The sequence below is a fragment of the Bos mutus genome, chromosome 27 (genome assembly GCF_027580195.1).
Source record: "Bos mutus isolate GX-2022 chromosome 27, NWIPB_WYAK_1.1, whole genome shotgun sequence".
Classification (NCBI taxonomy): domain Eukaryota; kingdom Metazoa; phylum Chordata; class Mammalia; order Artiodactyla; family Bovidae; genus Bos; species Bos mutus.
Window position 1 is genome coordinate 29,961,189 of NC_091643.1, and position 20,386 is coordinate 29,981,574.

A 20,386-nucleotide genomic window follows, 5' to 3' on the forward strand; every position below is an offset into this window, starting at 1 on the left:
GCAACAGCCCCTCCAGCAATGGCGTCCAGCCTGTAACTGCTGGCTTGAAGAAAGCATTTTGCAGAGTGCCTGGCACCTAGTGGCAAAGTACAACTATCATCACCAATAAAACTCAAAACAGGATCAACTTTCAACACACTGAGGCTAATCGGTTGGTTGGTTTTAACAGCTGATTGGATGGTTTTCTGAAGGGAAAAGAATTGTGGAAATGAAAGCAAGAGAGAAGGATTGAAAGTTAAATCACCAAAGTTAACACACAACTTAATAGAACATACTGTTCCTGAAGTATTTTTGCCTTTGAGGATGTACTTTCCAGAGAGCAAAGTGTCCGTTTCCTGGAGACGTTCTATCGTGTATGGGCCTTTATATTCTCTGTTACTGGTGAAGTATTCAAGTGTTCAAACAAAACGTGGTTTGATCAGAACCAGTTTCTTGGATTGTGCTTTATAATGTTTAACTGTGAAATAAAGAAGGTCTGGTTCACCTTATTGATAGATCAAACTGTATCCAATATATACTGAAAGGTTATCATTTAGGGAGATTGTACTGATAGAAAGTACTGGTTTTTTGTGTTTTCCCCCCTCTTAATCGAGTATAATTTCTGTTTTAGATAGAAGAAAGAAAAGCTACTCTCCGAAATTCAAACCTACAAATGTTCTCATATGCTTCAATTTCTTTTAAAATTGCTAGTTCTAATATATCTAGAGAGGGACACATTCTATAAATGTAAAGAATTAAAGCAGTCTATTCACACCATTATCCACAGATAATCCCTACTGATATTTTGGTCTTTTTCCTCCTAGTTGGTGAGGCCATTTCTTACCATGTAACTGTGGACAACTTACTTTCGTAAGGGCCTCAAGGGCCTCATCCGTAAAAGAAAGATAACAATGGTACCTACCTCTTAGGACTGATAAGAGCATTGAATTAATACACATGAAGTGTTTGAAACTGTGCCGGGCAATGTATTATTAATTATAAATTACTCTTGGTACTTTATTTTCATATACTTTGGAAGAAATTACAATCACCACATTCACAGATTTCTGCACCTGGTTTTTCACACTCAGTATTTTATTATGAGCATCTTTTATGTAATAAAGATTTGGAATGTTTTGTTTTGAATGACTTACACTGTATTTTAACCATTCTCTTATTACTGTATTATTTACTTGGTCCTCAACACATTTTTCCAATTTTCCATGAAAAACCTATTCATTTCCATGCTATCAACCTAAGTGTAGCATTACCAAAACTGTTCTAAACAATACTGGAAATGTCTATGAACCACACAGTAGATTTGAACTCTGACTTCAAACAACTGTGTGCCTCAAGAATGCTGTTCTTATCTTTAAGGAGAGTCCTCTACCAGCCAAGGAGAAACTGATCGAACAACAGGGCATGGTGTGTATCGGATGCTGTGAAGCACAAATTACGCAAAGGTGAACAGGAACAGTCCCTGTCAACCTTTTGAACCGATAGTAAGTAACCTACATGCCTTGAAAGTCCAACACTATGGGGTGTTTCCAGATGGGAAAACGAGGAATGGCCACAAGAGGCAGGTGCAGGTCAGGCCTTCTCTATCCTCGGGGAGCAGTAAAGGAAACCACCCTGTCCTCCAGAAGCATAAATCCCCACCATGATTTCACCTGAAATGAACTTTGGCAAGAGATGAATGGTAGATTACATGGTGAGCAGCTTCCATAGCTTAGTACACACCAGTTATTGGAAGTATTGTTGTGTTCAGGCTAAAGGCCAACCCTGCCTGCACACAAATGTAGGAATCAAGGTTCTGTTTCTATTTTTATAAAGAAAGATAATCAGTTAGGTTAGCTCCTGAGACCAGATCCTATGACTGGGTATGAAATCAATTAGATCTTTTCTCTGAACAAGTATGAAACTCAAGTGTGCTTCAGGCTAGGGCACAATCCCATTATTACTACTAGGGCAAAAGCATATGACATCAAATGATAGCAGCAAGGCTTAATTAAGACCCAGAAAAAAGTTGGCTACAGTCGATTCTTTGCCATTTTCTCGCTGTGTTATGATGAATATGTCCATTTCTCTGAGATTCAGTTTAAATAATGTCTGTCCTATTTATACTAAAGGATTGTTATGCATCCCAGAAGACAATGTGCGTGAAAGGGTTTTTTAAAGTGTAAGACTCTTAGTCGCTCAATCGTTGTCAGACTCTTTGAGACCCACGGACTGTAGCCCACTAGGCTCCTCTGTCCATGGAATTCTCTAGGCAAGGATACTGGAGTGGGTTGCATTTACAAAGCAGTATTCAAATACAGATCATTTTTACAATGCCAAAAGTCATAGTCCAAATTTTTTGCAATGTTAATCAAAGAATGATTATTGTTATATTACATGTGATTAGTGTTATGACATAGCATACTTTCAGACTTGACTAGCACAAGCAAATTCCTTTAATAATGTTTCTTGGTTATTCATCTACTAAAAAAATGATTATTAACGCAAAGGTAAAATCTCTATTAACTAATCAACAGAGGTATTTTTTGAGACAGGTTAACATACTAAGGGTTGTTTTTCCATTCAGTTGGACAAATTAGGTTCATGGGAAGAAAAAAAATGTGCTTCATTTCTAATGTCAAGGACTCAGATCTGAAGCTCCTGAGAAAACACACTCCACTTGATTACAAGAGAAATGTAAGTGTATTTCAAACCAGACACAGATTTAGAAACTGAAATTATAACATGCAGTTGACAGTACGCAGGCAGACAGCAGTATGTCTGAACTGGCAAGTAGAGAACAAGAGACTAGGCTGGGGGAGAAGAATGAGGAAAAAGCAAACTGGCTTAGGAAAGATCACTGATGACTGGCAGCAGCTTTTGCATTCCTACAAAGATTTGCGTAAGAAAAATTCTGCAGCCATTTTATCACTGGCTCACACTGTAATTGTGAGCTCATGAGGGAAATCAGAGGTTTTCACATTTCCATCAACTCATTCAATCATCTAACACGCAATGAGGACTCTGCGTCTGCCGCTTAGTTGGGTTCCAGAGACAAAGGTAAATACATTCTCTGTGCTCAGAGGCCTTAATCTATCCCTGATGGAACAGAAGCTCATAATCGAATAACTGATGAGCTCAAACACTGTGGGAGGCTCTGCTTAGGAATTCTAGCGTTCTTCCTATTCTAGGCTCTCTTCTACATTTCGCTCTCCAGCCCAGGTCACGGAAGAAAATCTACTCAAATATGCAATCAATCCAAGAGATCATTTCATAAGAATTCTGAAGTTCAGACACAGTGAATTATAAAAATTATTTTCATAAGAGTTCTTACTGAAACCACTGAATTGAAATGGAGACGATGCCAGCATGGTTGCCCCCGCTTCAAAGCTATCATGTAACTCAACAACTGGATGAGTCACACAGAACTGCTTTTTTTCACAGAGATGCTTTAATGAAAGCACTTTTTTTTTCTTCATTACTGTCCCAAATACCCATAATACCACTCTTATTAAATTTGTTGACTAGCTTTTAAATGAAAACTGGTGATAAAATATTCAGGATCTAGCTGGAAACACATCACATTGGTGATTTGATTCAGTGAGATTTCTAATATTTTCATAGCTCCCTTGAAGCAAAAAGCTGAGCTTCAGGCAGTGGCTTTGATAACATACATGTACTAGATACTGATACGCGTGAGATGGATTACTGCCATAAAAATACTAGATGCAAAAAAAGAAAATACAATTCAATGGAATCTACTCAAAGAGACGGACTTTCACATCCCTTATAACTGGAGGGTAAAAATTATCTACCCCAGCCTAGATCTAGATCATAGACATTCTTCCATTTCTATATAAAATAAATGTATAGAAATTCGAAGAATAAAACCTTCTCCTTATGAGAAACGTGGTGTTAAAGATAAGCTTCAGTGCAGCAGCCACTCCACCTCTGAGCAGAGAGGACAGGTGGTGAGTGTGGGTCCACAGGACAGGGCCGCCGGATACAGTTCCCAGTCTTCTCGGTCTCTGCTGACCTCAGGAAGCCCCCAGCCCCTGCTTGGAAACACATTAACTCATTTTCAAGACTCACTTGGGGATTTTGTTCTAATGCAGATTTCGAGATCCTAATTCAGCAACTATAAGGCATGCCTTTGAAACACAGCATTTTTAGCAAGAATTCCTAAATTATTTATGCATCTTTAGACCACATTTGGCGAAACACTGCTAAATGGTAGTGATGACAAAAGATTATGACCCCTGAGAAAAAGCTAGGAAGTTTTATTTCTTGGAAGATTTATTTTAATACAAGAGTGAAAGTGAGAGAAAGTGGAGTTGCTCAGTCATGTCCAACTCTTTGTGACCCCATGGACTGTAGTCTACCACACTCCTCCATCCATGGGATTTTCTAGGCAAGGGTACTGGAGTAGAGCCATCGTTTTACGTCAATTGGGACAGAGTCACAAAAGACTCACGGAATCTCTTACCACCTCAATAAAATTACCCTCGACACATCCTCCTCCTCACTATCAGCAATCAATCTGCCTCCCACTTACCAAGAAAGTCGAGGTGACCCAGTTTGAAACATCTCAATTCCCTGCCAGCCTCCCGGCCTACGAGCCTCTCTCCCTGCTCCTGTTTCTACCTCCTTTCCGTTAGTCTCGAGCCTGAACCCTGTGCCCTGACCCTGTCCACCCAGACACTGCCCTAGCCTGTTAGCATCCTGTCTCTGGGATCTTCAGGCTCTTCCTCTCTACTTTTCAAGATTTCTCTTTAACCCAAAACTGCGGTTAAATCTCTCAACTACAAAACTGCCCAAAGCACACCCAGCGCATACACACCTGTGAAGGCCGCCTTCTCTCCTTCTCAGCCAAGTTGCTAGGGGGCGCCGTGCACCCCATCTCTGCTTCCTCAACTGCCCCTCACCCCTCACCCAAGAGGATCAATGCCATGTCTGCCCCGTGTCCACCCTGCCCTCCCAGATGCCACCCACATGGTCTTCAGTGTCAAACTTGGGGTCACTTTCCCCGCCTCTTTCCGGACCACTAGCCAGGGAGAGGCAAGCCCACCCATGGGGAGGGCAGAGCTAAGACAGACAGAGAGGGGTGGTCCTGAGGGGGTGTGTCCACACGCAGCCTGACCTCCTCCGCGACTCTCCTACCTCTGGGTTATGTATCCTTTTTTAAAATTTTTTAAGAGCTTCAAGAAATTATTTAATAACCAAAATAACTCTAGGGATATTGAGAGAGGTGGATCCAGGTTTTACAGAGATTGGAATTTACACAGTATTGAAGGCTTTCTTAGAAAAAAAAAATACACAATTATGAGCACAAAGTTAGAGACAGAGATGGATGCTTATTCAGAATCAGGAAATAAATATAAGAAACTGAGCAGCCCGTGCAGGTGAACTCAAGCTTCACAACCTCACCTAAATCCACCTCCAAGATGTAGGTGTTCTCCTTAGCTCCATGTTTATAGATGAGATGACCGAGACCTTGGTTGAGTAAACCAATGTATCATATCTTAAGATAATAAATCTCATTGTTTAAAAAAAAAGGGGGGGTGGCATTTACAGGTATAAGTCATGTTTAGAAAACACGTTTAGAAAACACCAGGTTAAAAAAAGTTAAATGGGTTCCTTCACTTGGATTTCTCAGAACGTTAGTATAGCAGTACACAGTAGAAAGCTTCAAGAACTTACGTCTTCAAATTGATGTGACCCGCCCCCCTCGACAAGCCTCTCCTTGCCTCTTCTGTTTTTGCAGTGTATAATAACTAAAAGCATCTCCTAAATTAAGTGTCTACGGGTCACAGTTTAAAGAACTCTGATTTTTCCCAGAACAGAAGAAAAGAACGTATGACTGTTTGGTACAGTATAGACAGGGCAGAGTGGGAACCCGGAGGCTTCACTGTCGTTCCACAAGGTTCTCACACAGAATGGCAGATGGATCTCACATTATATGCCAACTAGTAAAATCTTAGTAGCCTCCTGGAATGTTACGTTGAAAAGGATTCTGACGCTTCATCCGGACTCGGGGGGCGGGGGAGAGAAGCAGCCTTACCTGCTCAGCAGTGACTGTCATGAGCACAGAAGGGGCAGTTGTGACGTCATTCTGAGACCTCTAAAGTGACACTAATTCCTAAACAGATCCTAGAACCATCCCAAAGATGCTCAAGTTTTCTAAAACCTGAATCAGGACAGACTAATCTTTAATAATTAAATCTTTCTTTAATAATTAAATAATTAAAATAACTGTAGAGGCTCCAAAATAAGAAAGACTTGGGTTTAATTTAGTTCTTCCACTTGCTCTGGGCACATGCTTTAGCCTCTCTAAACTTCAGTTTGGCCTTCCCACGGGGCTCGGTGGTAAAGAATCCACCTGCCAAGCAGGAGATCTGGGTTTGCTCCCTGAGTCAGGAAGATCCCCTGGAGAAAGAAATGGCAACCCACTCCAGTACTCTTGCCTCAGAAATCTAATGGACAGAGGAACCTGGCTACAGTCCATGGGGTCGAAAAAAGCGATATGACTGAACGACTAAACAGCAGAATGGCAAACCTCAGTTTTCCCATTTGTAAAATGAGATTAACTGTTCCTACCTCACATGGAAGACGAACATTTAACTGGGTAATGCATATACATACATACATACAGTAAATGCAATAAACATTAAGTTTAGCTATAGCAATTACTAAGGTATTCACTTTATGGCATTCACATTATGACTCCTGTGCTACATGTGTTTGTCCACTATACTCAGAGCCATCGGTTACAGTAAAATGAATCAAATGTCAGCCATAGAAACCATTTTCCAGAACCCAATATCAATGTCAATTTATAGGCTATAATAAGCAAATGGCAAAGCACTATTCAAAGTAAGTGTTACCTGCGTTGAAGGAGACAGAGTACATAAATGTAACTACTGAGTGGTTATTCTTTGCAAAAGACAGATCTCTTAACATATTTTTTCCAACCTCTCCATAGAGAAGGCCAAGACACAATGACCAAACCAACAGCAATGAGCCTCCCTAACACCTGGAATGAGTCTCCCACACCCCCGGGGGCATAGTTTTCAGTGTGAGAACCATGACAGCCCTGAGAAAACAGGGACAGCTGGTCACCCCACAAACAAATGATCAGCTGAAGTCCCAACAGCTACGTCTGAGTGTGGCTGTCCTGCTCAAAAGTGAGACAGAGTGAGTTCTTGAAATACTATTTCCCCTTAAAAGATATCGGGGCTCTTTGTGGAGAAATGGCTAGTTCCAGGTGTGAGCAGAAAATACTCAAAATGAACCTGATCTATTTTGCTATACCAGATAGCAAGAAAACTCTCAGACTTAGTGGGGTCATAATAAAAGGACTACGGAGTCTACTTGAAAAGACTTCCACTGGCCAGAGATGAGACTGCCTTCAAATAAGAAATTATATAACAATAATTACAACTAATTGGAACCCATAAAATATATTCGAATTCATGAGTTCACAATATTTTTGCAAACACATAACTAACTGGTCACCTTCAGAGGAAGAGGGGGAACCAACTCATTATCTTGGAAAACTGATAATGGGAAAGAATCTAGTATTTATCCTGCTTTTTTATATGAACTGTACCACTGTGCAACCAAAAAGCAGATGATTGGAAAATGTCTCTTTCCAAAAAAATTCAAACCAATAAATAAGAAATGACAGAATTAAAACACCCCTATTGTCACCTCCAACAAATTAACAGATCCAAGTAACTGAGCATCAACAGCTACTAATAAAACAAACAAGCAAAAAATAATCAGATATTATGCGCCTCCTGATGAAAGTTCACACACCACCTACAGTCCTGCCAAAGGGGTCAAACACAAGTCTGATCTGGACAACAGGCAGGACATACAAAGGAAGAAACAACAAACTGAGCTGTATCATTCATGCTGCTGCTGCTGCTGCTAAGTCGCTTCAGTCGTGTCCGACTCTGTGCGACCCCATAGACGGCAGCCCACCAGGCTCCCCCGTCCCTGGGATTCTCCAGGTAAGAACACTGGAGTGGGTTGCCATTTCCTTCTCCAAAACCTGAAAGGAAGTCGCTCAGTCCTGTCCGACCCTCAGCGACCCCATGGACTGCAGCCTTCCAGGCTCCTCTGTCCATGGGATTTTCCAGGCAAGAGTCCTGGAGTGGGGTGCCACTGCCTTCTCCTGTATCATTCATATATTGTTGTTTTAGTTGCTAAGTCACGTCCGACTCTTCTTCGACTCTGTGGACTGTAGCCCACCAGGCTCCTCTGTCCATGGAATTCTCCAGGCAAGAATACTGGAGTGGGTAGACATTCCCTTCTCCAAGGGATCTTCTCAACCCAGGGATCAAAGCTGTGTCTCCTGCTTGACAGGTAGATTCTTTACCACTGAGCCACGTGGGAAGCATTCATATGCAAACAGCAAAATCCAGATTACAGGATGCTACAAGACAAATGCTCCAGGTTCTTCAACAGATAACCCACAGGGAAAAGAAAGGATACAGGGAAGACAATTTTTTTCAAATGGGCAAGACTAAACTATAACATCCACGGACGCCCATTCGACTGATAAAACTATAACAACACACAAGGAAGTGATTATTATGGAGTCAAGATGGCATTACTTAGGTGGAAGGGAAGGGGCTGCAATTGGGGTGGACATATAGGGGAGCTTCGGGAAGTTACAAGAGTATTGTCTTCATAATCACTCACCCAACTATACATTTATTTTGTGTAATTTTTTTGAAGCTGTATCTTCAATCTTATTTTAAAGGGTTTTTATTAAAAAAGGTAAAAGTGGGTAATTCCCTGGCAGTCCAGTGGTTAGGGCTGAGCACTTTTGCTGCCAAGTCCTGGGTTCAATCTTGAGTTGAGGAACTAAGATCTCACAAGCTGCATGATGCGGCCAAAAAATAAATAAATAAAAAAGGTAAAAGTGTAAAATCCACCATTTAACACCTTCTAATTCAAAGCACTTTGACAAATACCAGTATTTGTATCTTCAAATACCACCACATTGTTCCAAACAACCTCTGAAGGTATTTACTACTTCCACGTTTCAGATTGGCAGACTGAGGCTTAGAAATCTTAAGTAAGCTGCCCATTGTCCCACCATTATCAAGGCAGAGTCAGATTGAAATTCAAACGTCTGGCTGACTTCAGGACCATTCTCTGAATGCCTGTGCTCTGCTGATTCCCAGCTATTCATTTACTCAAGAAATGTTTACTGCCCACCTGCTTAATTATGCTAGATGTTAAAGAGACAGAGAGGAGTTTCTGCCTTCATGGAGTTCAGGGGTTAGTGAGAAGGACACAAGGAACCGTGCAAGTATCTATAACTGAGCCGAATACAGTGAAGGAAAGGTGCGTGGTGTCATGAGAATATATGCAGTTGGAAGACAGGGAGAGCTGCTCTGAAGAAGTGACGGCTGAAGCCCGAGGAGAAGTTAATTAGGCAAGCAGGCATTGGGGGCTAGAGACAGAGCAAGCAATACTCAGAGTTGACGTCAACAGAGCGGGCTTAGCACTCTGATGCCTGAGGATGGAGCATGAGGAGTAAAGGTAATTATGACAGGAGACCAGGCTGGAGAGCTATGAGGACCAGGAAGCTGCTGAGGGCTTTTAATTAAACATGGTGTGGAAGAGGGATGGGACTGGGCTTGCATCTTTAAGAGAATGAATTGGAGGAGGGACAGGGAGGCAGACAGAGATGAACTGAGGGGCTACTGCGGTCACCGGGGAAGCACACGATGATAGCTGGGACCAAGCAGGAGAGATGGGAAGAAGTAGGCGGACATAAGATACTCCAGAGGTAAGGAGACAGGTCTGGAGGATGGGACTGCATGTGGGAAGGAAGGAGGAGATGTCAGGAAGGCCTCGGGCTTCCGGATGGAGGACTTGCAGAAGGTGCCAAACACTGACACAGGAGCAGTGGGAGAGGATCGGGGACCCAATCACAGGACACATGGAAACTTGGACTTGATGGTTTCGGGCCCCACTGAGAGCACCAAGTGAAAAGATCAGGGTAAGCAGTTGAATGAGTGAGTCTGAGTCTGAGCAGATGGTTATCTTTGGGGGGGCGCCCAGGGTAAGACTGCCTGAGAGCCAGATACTTCCACAAATGGGACCTCAAGAATGATCAAAATTCAAATGTAGGAAACAAAGCAACTTCCTGTGCTTATCTAGGGGTTGAAATCTCAGAAAGGTTCAGTGAGGTGGGGAAAAAAACAAATCAGAAGGAACAATACGAGATTAACAGCTGCGCCTCAGGAAAAACCCACTGCAATTTCTGGAATGTTTAGGATGTTAATTTCACGTCAAACAAGTTGGCACAATCTGCACAACTATATCTGCATATGAGGAGAGGCCTTCAGAGTAGTGGCTCAAGGTTGGAGACTCGAGAAAGCTCTTGACCCCAGGGGCTGCTCTGAGCCCGGGATACGCCCAGCCGCTCAGTCATCTCTTTTGCAGGGATAGAGAGGAGGTAGAAAGAGGTGATGAGTATCTTCACAGGAGATGCAAACAGATGTAAGCTCCTCTCAGCTTCCATTACAAGGTAAAAACTAAGTTTAATTATACTCGGTGAGAGAAACAAGGCTATACTATCAACTTCCTTAAAGCACATAACATGGCTTCAGCTCAGGAGGAAAAAAAAAGAAGGACCAAGCCCTCCTGGATCTCCAGTTTGAGGGAACTGAGAGAGCAGGAGCCAAAGAAGCAACACGCTTTTTCACAGACTGGCTCGGGTGACACAGAGGAGCTTCTCTCAAATGTTTTGCAGTCACCAGGTACAGAAGAACATAAGTGAACACACTCATGTGTGCAAAATCCTGCCTGTGGGCTGGCAGAAATAAGAGGAGGACTGCAGGATGAAGCTCGGCGTGAGCAGACAGGAGCAAACTCACCCATACCTACAGGGTGGGTGAGAACTACAGCAAGGCAGGTTATTTTAGAAATGAGTACCTGTTAAAAATGCATCCAACTTTCCAAGAGGTGTAGTCTACACTAAAACACAAAGCTTACTATTAAATAGATCCTAGTGACCTATACGAGTTCCAATGTCTTATTCTAAAAGTGCACAATTCTTTCTGGCTTCCCCCTTGGCCTTGGAGCCATTTTACTTGGAGTTACCATATTCATTTTTCTCTACGTCCAGCTCACGGGTGTTCATACATGGAAGCCCTGGGCTGGCTGACAAATGGACTGGGACTGGCCAGTGCCTAGCATCACTAATAAGCACGGGCCAGCCCTGGGGACAGAGCCCACATACGTCACCTCCTAAATGCATTCTCACAAAGCATTATTCCAGCTGAGGAGCCCACCAAAATGCAACCCAAAACCCACTGGGCTTTCTGGAAAGCTCCACTGTGTTTGGAGAAACTAAATAAGCACACACACCAGGACTAAAGGAGGGTGTAAGAATGATTAACTGAACCCAGCCCCAGGGTGCCCAGCAGAGTCCCCAGGAAGGGCTGTCTATCTACCCCTGTCTTTGGTCACTTCCATGCAAACAAGCAACCCTCATTTAGAAAGTCACCTAACAGTGAAGTTGGTAAAAAATACAAGCTCCAAGTTTGCAAGTTTTTCTTTCAAAAGCAAAGCTGTAATTAAAAAAAAAAAAAGGCAAGTTTGTATGTATGTCATGATTTTAATACTAACAGGCTTCCACAGACATTTCCTTTTCTAAAACCTAAGCCCTCAACACCAAACTTGCTGAGTCATTTTTTTAGTATAAGTGTGTGCACTATTCTGACTGCACAAGGGCTCAAACATTCTAAGGAAAGTAGGGCACTTCCTACCCTCAAAATAATAAGGTTGGGAAATGAAACCTAAGGTATCTTTAAGAAGGCAACATTTAATTACTAAAGCTGACATCGTAGCATGTGTCCAAAACAAAACTGGCTTAAGATTCAAGGGAATTAGAAATAAATCTCTTGCGAATGATCAGAATTTAGGCTCCAAGTAGACTGCTCAAGCTTGGAGACTTTGGTCTTCACACTGTGAAGAAACAGTAGGACCCTTAAGTTTGGGGCTGAGTTTATTATATAAAGAGAATGTTAAGATGCTCTTGAGAAGATTCTTGAACCCATCTGTAATGATAACTACCGATAATTATCATGAAAGAAACCTCTCACAGGAAAGTCACCGGAAATTTCACCCATCATGACATTAACATGAAAGAAACATGAAAGTCACTCTTGGCTGTGATCTCCCTTCACACAGCTTCCGGCCTCCATTCACACAGCTTCATTAACTCTTTTTTTTTTTTCATTAACTCTTACTTTGTATCACTGCAACTGATTAGCGCTTCTCCTCCAGTATCCCCTAATCACATTTCCATTTAGCATGTCCATAACCCAGCTTTGATGCCACACTCCAGAGTCCAAAAGGTATGAGGAGCTGCCCTAACAGCAGACACAACCCAGCCCTACTCTCTCACAGCTGCAGGATTCCACAACCCCGCCCAAGCCACCTCTGCAATCCCGCCTCCTAGGATTCATCTGATTACACTCACCAGCAACTCAAACCCGGAACAGTACATGTATTCTGTCTCTAAAACAATTTCCTAGGGGGTGCTTCCCAGGTGGCTCAGTGGTAAAGAATCTGCCTGCCAAGCAGAAGACGCAGGTTCAATCCCTGGGTCAGGAAGATCCCCTGGAGAAGGACTGGAAACCCACTCTAGTTTTCTTGCCTGGGAAATCCCTTGGACAGAGGAGCCTGGCAGGCTACAGTCCATGGGGTTGCAAAGAGACAAGACTTAGCGACTAAACAACAACAGGGAATCATACTCGAAATCTGGTAATAATTTAGGATACAATATGAAAAAATACAATTTTCTGGCTTTGTTTTAAGTGAAGTGAAAATCGCTCAGTTGTGTCTAACTCTTTGCGACCCCATTCCATACAGTCCATAGAGTTCTCCAAGCCAGAATACTGGAGTGAGTAGACTCCCTTCTCCAGGGGATCTTCCCAACCCAGGGACTGAACCCAGGTCTCCCACATTGCAGGCAGATTCTTTCCCAGCTGAGCCACCAGGGAAATCCTTTTGGTTTTGTACAAATTGTGAAAATATATATATGCCTCCTTCAGACAGCTTTGCTAAATTCAAAAATACATGTTCATCATTTCTTAGAATACATTTGCTGGTTTCGATGACCATTTTTTTAATGTTCCAGGTTTAATCATGAATTGTAGCTTACTACTTTGAAGTTATCACTCTTCATATGTAACTTCTGATGTCTACTAACCCTAAGAAATAGTTCCTTCATAATAAAGATACATAAAATAATTTTCTTTTATGTGTAATCACTGTTCATATTGTTTTTGAGTATGTATTTGTATTTGCTTGTATATACATAATACATATCTGGAAGAACAATCAACTGTTAATAATGGCCGCCTATAGGGGAGATTTATTTTTTCAATGCATATCCTTTTATATGTTTTCCTTTTTTCTATTAAAGCCATGTGAATCCATAACCTGCAAAAAAAGTTAAATTTAAAAATTATGAATAGATGAATTTAAGGTAAACAATTCTTACACTACAGTTAGATTTAAGGGGGTTTCAAAAGCCATCTTGCTCAAAAACATTTTTCCCAGTAGCCACCCTGACTTAAATCCCCCGGTCAAAAGACAACCTAATAATCTGAAGACAGTAAGTGTATTACCCCACTGTCCACTATCAAATTATTGAGGATTAGTTTATCACATTAGCATAATAAAGGAGCATCACAAAGAGGCTGTGTATAGTCTCCCTACATCTTGGTTCTTTTCCTTTTTCCCTTGAGTAACTAAATCGAGTTTGTTTTACTCAAAAGAACTTTTGTATCAGTAAAAGAACTCATTTAGGGATTCTAGAAGTCCCACCCAAGCCAAGTGGCGCCTTGGATTGCTGTGTGAATGTTTTTACTGTCTCTATAAACATCTGCCCTCCCCTCCAGTCCTCCCTATCAATCTAATCTACTCAGCCTGAGAAGGCAGGGACAGAGGGCATCTTGTTCATCTCTGGATCCTCCCCAACACTGAAAACACTGCCATCCACTTAACCCAAAGCAACTATCGAAGTTCTCAGTGACACCTACCTTGAGATATTCTTGCCTGGGAAATCCCATGAACAGAGGAACCTGGAGGGCTAACCCACGGGGTCCCAAAGAGTCAGACAAGCCTGAGCAACTATACACCACGAGACTATGATCCCTTCTCTAGGGAACTGTGGCTGAAATTTCAAATTTAAAAATGTCAGTCGGATACTCAAGTCTGCTCTCATCTCAAACAATAATCCATTCATTAGGGACAAAAATCCATCCATAGAGAACCTACTATGTGCCTGGCACTGACATTTAGCAACTAACTAGGCCAAAATGATCTCCCAAGATCGGAAAAGCAATATACAGCAGATATAGAGGAAATGCTTATGACTCTGATGAACTCCTTGAGCTTTTCTGTCTAAACTTGGAAAAGTCTTTCATTAACACTTTCTTCACACAGCAGTGGACTTTAGTTTCCCATTATGCTACTAAGCACCTTTGTGGACTTTCTTGTATCAGGCCCCCAGTCTTCATTTGTCCAGTGCTCATTTTTAACGTAATGGTATAAATCAAGTGTAAATCAAGAAACATCTAATAATTTACCATGTAAAAGAGAAAAATCCATAAACTATGTGAGTAACTGACATCTTAAAAAGTTATTCCTTATTTTTATCACCAAAATGTAAGAAATTATTCCTTTTTTCCATCAAGATGCACTTTGTACCACTGGTCTAGTAACGAAAGTAAGGTTTCTAAACTATTGATTCATTATTCCCATGTTTTTCTTGCTGTTGCTTTGGTTAGATCATGTGCTAGAGTCAGGTAACCACAGCTAGTGAATCTGAGGCCTTTGGTCCACGTGAGCTGACAGGTCTGGCACAACACCAAACTACAACCTTGGACTAAGAAGCACCACACTACGGCAGCCTACTCAGCAAAGCAGGGCTAACAACTGTGCCCCAGGAGCAGGCCAGCCCCAGAGCATCTCAGCTCCAGCCAGCTGGCCTGCACCAAAGTTCAAGTTTTTCTAAAGTGAGGCCCAGAGAGCAAATGTCAAGACTTAAGCATCAACCTTCCTTGACCTTACACAAAGCTTTTTTTTTTTTTTGCCACCTGAATATACCACTGGATGTTCTTTCCACCTGAGTTGAAACATCAATTTTACTACTTTAATCAGTAACGATTGCCAGCCAAGTAAAATAAAATTCCTTGCACATACGTGATGCTCAATAAACACTAGGTTAACTGAAGGGGGAAAGCCCTCAGCTAGTGACCACAAACTGACCTAATTTTTTTCATTATCATCAGCAAACAGTTTTTGGAGCTCCTGCAAGGTACAAGGGATAACAAAAGATATCAGTCAAGGATCTCAACCACAAAGAATTATGACAGCCAACAGCTACCTTATAAAGCATGCAGGAGCATTTGAACACGTCTAGACATGAAAATACCTACTCCCTTCTAGTTTAGTCTTCTCTGGTTGCCTACTTTTAATAGTGTATCCATTTTTTTCCCTCTAGAGAAGAAAGTCAAGAAGGAAAAAAAAAAAAAAAAGGATGGACAGATAGGATAGATCCTAGTGTCTGACACGCTCAGCAGATTCTAGAAGAACCTGAAATATACAAGAACAAATGAGGATTCTTTTCTTAATGCTGAATCACAATTTCTGTAGTAAAGTAGTCACTGTATCTTAAGAGACACCATTTGGTTCACTACAAAACAGCCTCCCCCTCCACATATGTTAGATGACCCGTGTGGTCCAGCTCCTACCCCCACAGAACTGACAGATATTTTACACTACACCACATGCTTATGCTTCCATTCATAAGGAGCATTTTTTTAAAAACCTTAAGCATAAGTTATTGGAAATACAGCACAACGAAAGGCTTGAGTAAACTGCACTGGTACTGTAAATATATATAAATAATTTTAGACATGGGCTTGATCCCTGGGTCGGGAAGATCCCCTGCAGGAGGGCATGGCAATCCACTCCAGTATTCTTGCCTGGGAAATGCTATGGACAGAGAAGCCTGGCGGGCTACAGTTCATGGGGTTGCACAGAGGTGAACACAACTGAGTGGGCACAGACATATGAATATCATATGTGCATACACTTTAATTCTAGGTAACAGAAAGTAAACCTCCTAATGTACTTATTTTCCTACTTAATGCTGTGGGAATCTGAATTCAAAAAGAACGACCAATAGTCGCCTGTCCTTAACTTACACTTATACCTCTTCCGCTGCCTGAAATTTTCAGGTAGTATACATGAGAGATCACATAAGCTGCTTCCTTTTCTGTCACCTCTAATGTAGTATTTTCTCTGCTTCCTCTACTAAAGCATCTTTCTGGATGATAACCTAAGTTTTCTCAGAGGTACAAGTGAGCTGGGAGCTTTGGGGGAATGTATTTTCCAGGAAAAAGGGAGGTAAACCACCCGTGAGGCTTCCAGGACAGAGTGACAATACTAAGGCTTAGACCCTGACCCCACCATCTAAACTTCCTGCCCCACACACCAGGCACTCTTAATCACTTAACTCTTAATTACTTCTGGTTTCATAAGCATTTAAGCATTTATCACTATCCAAAAGCAACACATTTCTTTGTTTAATGCCTGATTCCCCCATAAGTATATAATCTCCAGAAAGCAGGGCTTTTGTTTGTCTTGTTGATTCAACCCCAGCTTCCAAAATAATACCCAGTTTCTGTGAAAGACTCAATAAATACGATTAAATACACATGAAATAGATTACAACATCTTAAAATACTCTAAAGAATTGTAACGTCATTCACAGATCAACAGTAAAATTCTGGGGTCTTTTATCATTGTAGGGAAAAAGCAAGAGGAAAAATACACCTACTCACCAACTCTTGCTAAATTAGATATAATAGCTGGGTGAAGGTTTTTAAGAGAAATAAACACAGCTAGTTTGGGGCTATTTATGAAAACTGAAGTTCCTTTTCCTCAACATACTGAACAACTGCTTAACTTAATGGGGATAGGTGCCCCTTTACCTACACCTCTTTCCCCATTATTTCAGCTCTGCTTTCTGAACTAACACACTGAGGAAAGGGTCCTTTTGGCGAAGAGAGTGAGATTAAAAAAAAGAAGAAGAAGCAGGTCGTATTATAAACAAACACAAAACCCAGGGAGTAATAATGCTTCTAACAAAATATTCTTACGAAGTTGAGCCACAGCCACTTCTCTTACTACAGAGTGAGCAATTTCAGGTTAATGACAGAAGAGTTCAGTCAAGAGGTAAGTCAAGCTACGACAGAACCGAGTTTCTTTTCAAGGGTTGTGAAAGTGAAGCTGCTGGGAGGTAGAGAAAAAAAGCAGCGGTTTGGCACTAAGGAAGTGGAGAGATTTAAAACATTGTCTTTCCCTGAATTCCTTAACCACCGTTCTCCACTATATCGCCACACCCCACTGATGATAACGTTCCTTTCGATGCAAACGACAGTGATTTCGGGCAAACGACAGTGATTTCGGGCATCCGTTTCCTAAATCACTGAAACTGCGATACTTATCCACATGGCGGAAGACAGGACAGCGTGATTTAAAAAAAAAAAAAAGCGTACCCGGGCTTTCGGCATGAGGTGTAGCGGGCGGGGGACCTAAGCCAAGTCAGCCCCTCTGCGCCAAGTTTCCCGGTCTGTAAAAGGGCACAAAAGTTACCTCCCACGGGGAACGGTTACCAGAACCCAGCGTGACGACCGGCCCCAGGCGCAGCGCCTGCGTACAGAGGCCGCCCCGCTCCCCAGCGGCAGGGCCACAGCCAAGATCTGGAAGGATTATTCAGCTCCCGAGCCTGGGACTGAGGATGGAGTCGAGCAACTAAGTACATCACCTGCTAGCGTGCATCTCGGCCCGCCCCGCGCCGAGCCCGGAGCCCGGAGCCCGCCCCGAGCGAGCATCTATCTCCCCGCCCGGCCGGCCCGGCCCAGCCCAGCCCCCGCTTCCCCGAGAGGACCGGCCCGCCGCGACCCCCGGCCCTCTCGGAGCGGGCGGGCTGGACGAGGCCGTGGGCCGGCGCCCAGTACTCACCTCCGGCCGGTGGCGTGCGGCCAGCCGTCTCCAGGCGGCGGCGATGTCAGGCGGCGGGGCTCGCGGGCTCCGGCAGACCAGGGAGAACACGGTCCCCAGCAGGAAGGCGGCCGCGGCGCAGCCCAGGTACAGGCTGAGCCTGAGCAGGACGGTGCCCGGCCCCGCGCCTCCCGCCGCCGCCGGCCAACAGCCGGCCAGCAGGCAGGAGGCGCACACGGCGGCGAGGGCGGCTGCCGCCACCCACCGACTCCCGCCGCCGGGCGCCCCCGGGGCCGCCGCGTCCCCCCGGGGTTCCGGCCGTCGTTCGCCCGGGGCGCCCGCGAGGCCGGCGCCGCCGCTGTCGGAGGGATCGGGGTGCATGCTGCTTGCTGGGCCGCTAAGGACAGGCACATCTCCCGCCCCGCTGTCCCCCGGCGCTGCCCCGGACGGTGGCCTCCGCGCGGCGCCTCCTGCCCTCCCCGCTCCCGCCGCGCCGGAGGCAGGAGTCCGCGCTCATGCCCTCGTCGGCGGCCCCCGCCAGAGGGAACGGCTCTCACAGACGCCGCCGGCCTGCGCCGGGCCCGCAGCTGCCCGGCCGGGCGCGCCCCAGGTAGCCGGACCGGGATGGGACTCGCGCTGGCGGAGCCCCGGGGGCGGAGCGGGGGCGGGGGCGACCCGGAGAGCGTGTCGGGAGGGGGCGGGGTGGGGGGCGGGGAGCCACCGCGACCCGCTGAGTGACAGTCGGGGAGCGCCCCGCCCCGCCCCGCCCCGCCCACACCGTCCTGCCCCGCCCCCGGCGCCCCCGCTGCGCCCCCCTGCCGGGCTCCGCCCCGGCCCCGCCCACCCGCCGCGGGCGCCCCACTCCCGGGTAGGGGGCGCCGCCAATCACGCGAAAACGGCTTTCCTGCGCTCCTGTCCCCGCCTCCCCCAGGATACCGTCTGTTGATGGAAAATTCTGCTGCAGGTGTCAGAAGCGTTTGCAGCTCTCCAGCTCAGGTGATCCCTTAATCCTCGGCCCGCTCATCTCTTGACAAGTAACCTCCCCGTGGGTGGGGGTTTAACAGCCCTTCCTTCAAAATTTCTGCCTCCTTTGCACCTGCTGTTTGAATAGGCAACCCTTCTTGATACTCACTTTTAGCCCAGTTCCCCTGACAACCTTCCCTTTTTCCCACCCAGCCGCCTCCGGGACGGGACCAAGACAAACAGGGAGCAGTAAATGCTGCCTGCAAAATTCCTAGGTACAGAGAGGTCCCCCCGAAAAGTCTGCCTGGCGCCAGGGGGCGTGCACAGTTGCCATCCTCACTGTGGCTCCAACTCCCTGTATTTTTGTCGCCAACGATTCAGTACAAATGCCAGTGCCCACACGCAAGTGAAAGTGCTCCAAGTAATTTTGAGAATACATATTTTCTTCTCGTACCACGGCCCCCGCGTTAATATACAGATAATGCTTACTGAGAAGATGCCAATATGCTAAACACTAGAAATTACTAAGTCCAACAAAACAGATGTATCTTTAATGAATAAAGGAATTCTAAAGGAGATGAAGGAATTGGAAAGAAATTAATGCTTACTTAAAAGGGGGTGATAGAATAGAAAGGGCAAATCAAGAATAGAAAGGGGAAGAAGGGGAAGGGGGTAAATAGATGAGGGATGCCATGGAGGATGTGGGAGACGGACATCAAAAAGCCAAACAGTTTAAAAGCACTAGCGTTTTCCAATAAACTGAGTTATAGGCTGCTTCCTAGGAAACTAAGCATTAAAATATATTTTCAAATACTGTGACTATACTGTGCTTTTCTATAAGGAATCTCTATTGTTTCAACTGTGAAAAAATACAACATTCATACAAAGTAAACTAGTGGATATTTTATTTTTTTATTTTTTTAACTATTAAAATATTTATTTGGCTGGGCCAGATCTTCATTGCTGTACATGGGATCTCCAGCTACGGCATTTGGGATCCAGCTTGCAACCAGGTGATCGAACCCGGGCCCCCTGAATTGGGAACGCAGTCTTGGTCACTGAACCACCAGGGAACTCCCTGTTTATTCTTTTAAAACAAAATATTATCCAAGAGGTTATCATTCAAACGAAAAAATACTAGTGTCCATAGACATACAAAGGCCACCCATGTATTCATGCTTTTGTAATAAATTTCCCTGGAATGGCATGGATTTCAAGTGGGAGATGAAGTAGGAGGCAAAAAAAAAAATTATCGCTAATATTAAGCTCTAATAAAACAGTACAGAAATGAATTATTTTATGTATCTATATAAAAACAAATATGTTCACATTTGTCATTTTTAAAAAGCTGATTGTTTTAAATATTAGTATTCATGGACCACTTTATTCTCATTCC

General features: G+C 44.0%; 1 protein-coding gene across 1 annotated transcript in view; it reads right to left on the reverse strand.

Annotated features, from left to right (window-relative positions):
- The window catches only part of SNX25 (sorting nexin 25), a 91,287-nt gene extending 72,609 nt beyond the window's left edge, over positions 1-18,678 (reverse strand). Inside the window, exon 1 of the mRNA XM_070364298.1 lies at positions 18,049-18,678. Within this exon, the coding sequence (XP_070220399.1) occupies positions 18,049-18,408 (360 nt within the window). The 5' untranslated portion in view covers positions 18,409-18,678. The remainder of the gene's footprint in view (positions 1-18,048) is intronic.
- Between the last annotated feature and the right edge of the window lie 1,708 nt (positions 18,679-20,386).